Consider the following 1,392-nt stretch of genomic DNA (forward strand, 5'->3'; position numbering starts at 1 on the left):
ACCAGCGACCCGTTTGGAATGATGTGCATCTTGTCGAGAATTGATCCTCACACACAATGAACCCCCACGAATCACATTCAGCACAGAGCCATAGCTTGCGATTTTAAACTTGTGACTTCCGCCGTCGCTCGCACACCTTATCTCCAACCTGTTATCATTTTGTGAAGTTTTGACTTGAAGAATGGAACCGTCAACATATTACTTGTCAAGGGAAGTGGACGAGAGCGATAATGATGGTGATAGAGATATAAATCCATTTTTATTACATCCTCAGCATATTGTCTATGCGGAGCCGTGGCGGATATGATCTATGGGTAAATGAGCCAAATTCGTGAAATGCGAGAAGAAAGGCTGGATGAAAAATGGGGACCATGTAGCGCGTAACTAGTCTGCGGAGTGATCGGAGATTGCATGGCAGCGTTGAGCCGCCAGGAGATCGCAAGCTGTAAACATGAATCCTGTAGTCATGAGGACGCTCCTGGTTAATTTAGATTTAGGCCTGGGTGAGGTAGAAGGACACGGTGTGGTTTAGGACACGGTGTCAGGTTTCTGACGCAGGGATTCCCAGACAAAAAGTACCTTTGCACAACATGATTTAGGAATTGAGCACATACGTAACTCATCTCTTGAACTACATGCTACATCACAATTGGGAAATTTGGAATTACCCGAAGCCTCTGGTCAAAGTTTGGCGATCCGGCATTAAATAAACGCACGCGCACGATGTGGCTCACTCGACGAATTTCTTCCAGTGTCCCCTGGAAAGATCTTTGAATGCGATCAAACGCTGAAATGCGAGCCGCCGATCCTCCATGCCTTTACTGATTGGACGATTGGGCCCCAAAACTGTGTTACACTTCAAGACTGTGGTTGGAGTTTCGGGGTACTCGCCAGACACAACCGCATCTCTGAGTGCTTTAGTAACTGGAACCAGATAGAAAGTGGGTCGAGTGCGAGCCATGGCGATACAGGGAACAGTCATGGCATCAAGGGGAGCAAGCCCTGTGTTCACCCGTTTCTTGTTATTATACTGGAACATGGCAATAGCTACTGGGATGACTTGTGTTTCAGGTTGTGTCATCTTAGAGCCATGTCTGTCCCCTTGCAGAGTAAGCAAGATCATTCTTGAGTCTCCATGGCGCAGACACATGTCTGCTTGCACAGAGTAGCTGGTTCTACAGACCGATAGGCGCATAGTGAAGCGCGCGACCATCCCTGTGCCCCGTTCGAGGAAGTCAAGTATTTCGAAAGTGGCCCGAAAGAAATCGACGAGAGAGCCTTCTTGATTGCCACAAATGGCCCATTTAATGCGGTAGAGATAACGACCAATGTCGTCGGGGATGCCGATCGCCCCCATCGTGGAGTTAATGAGTAAAGAATCCACGTCGGTCA

The 1,392-nt window shown here is 48.1% G+C and overlaps 1 protein-coding gene across 1 annotated transcript; it reads right to left on the bottom strand.

Moving 5' to 3' along the window:
• Nucleotides 1–730: 730 nt before the first annotated feature.
• On the bottom strand, nt 731–1,123 carry EI90DRAFT_2951192 (uncharacterized protein; the record flags this gene model as incomplete). The annotated part of the gene is made up of 1 exon (XM_039055406.1): nt 731–1,123. One exon carries the CDS (start codon nt 1,121–1,123, stop codon nt 731–733), a length of 393 nt encoding a protein of 130 aa, XP_038908060.1.
• Between the last annotated feature and the right edge of the window lie 269 nt (nt 1,124–1,392).

This window comes from Cantharellus anzutake (genome assembly GCF_015039405.1).
Source record: "Cantharellus anzutake strain C23 chromosome Unknown EI90scaffold_184, whole genome shotgun sequence".
NCBI lineage: Eukaryota > Fungi > Basidiomycota > Agaricomycetes > Cantharellales > Hydnaceae > Cantharellus > Cantharellus anzutake.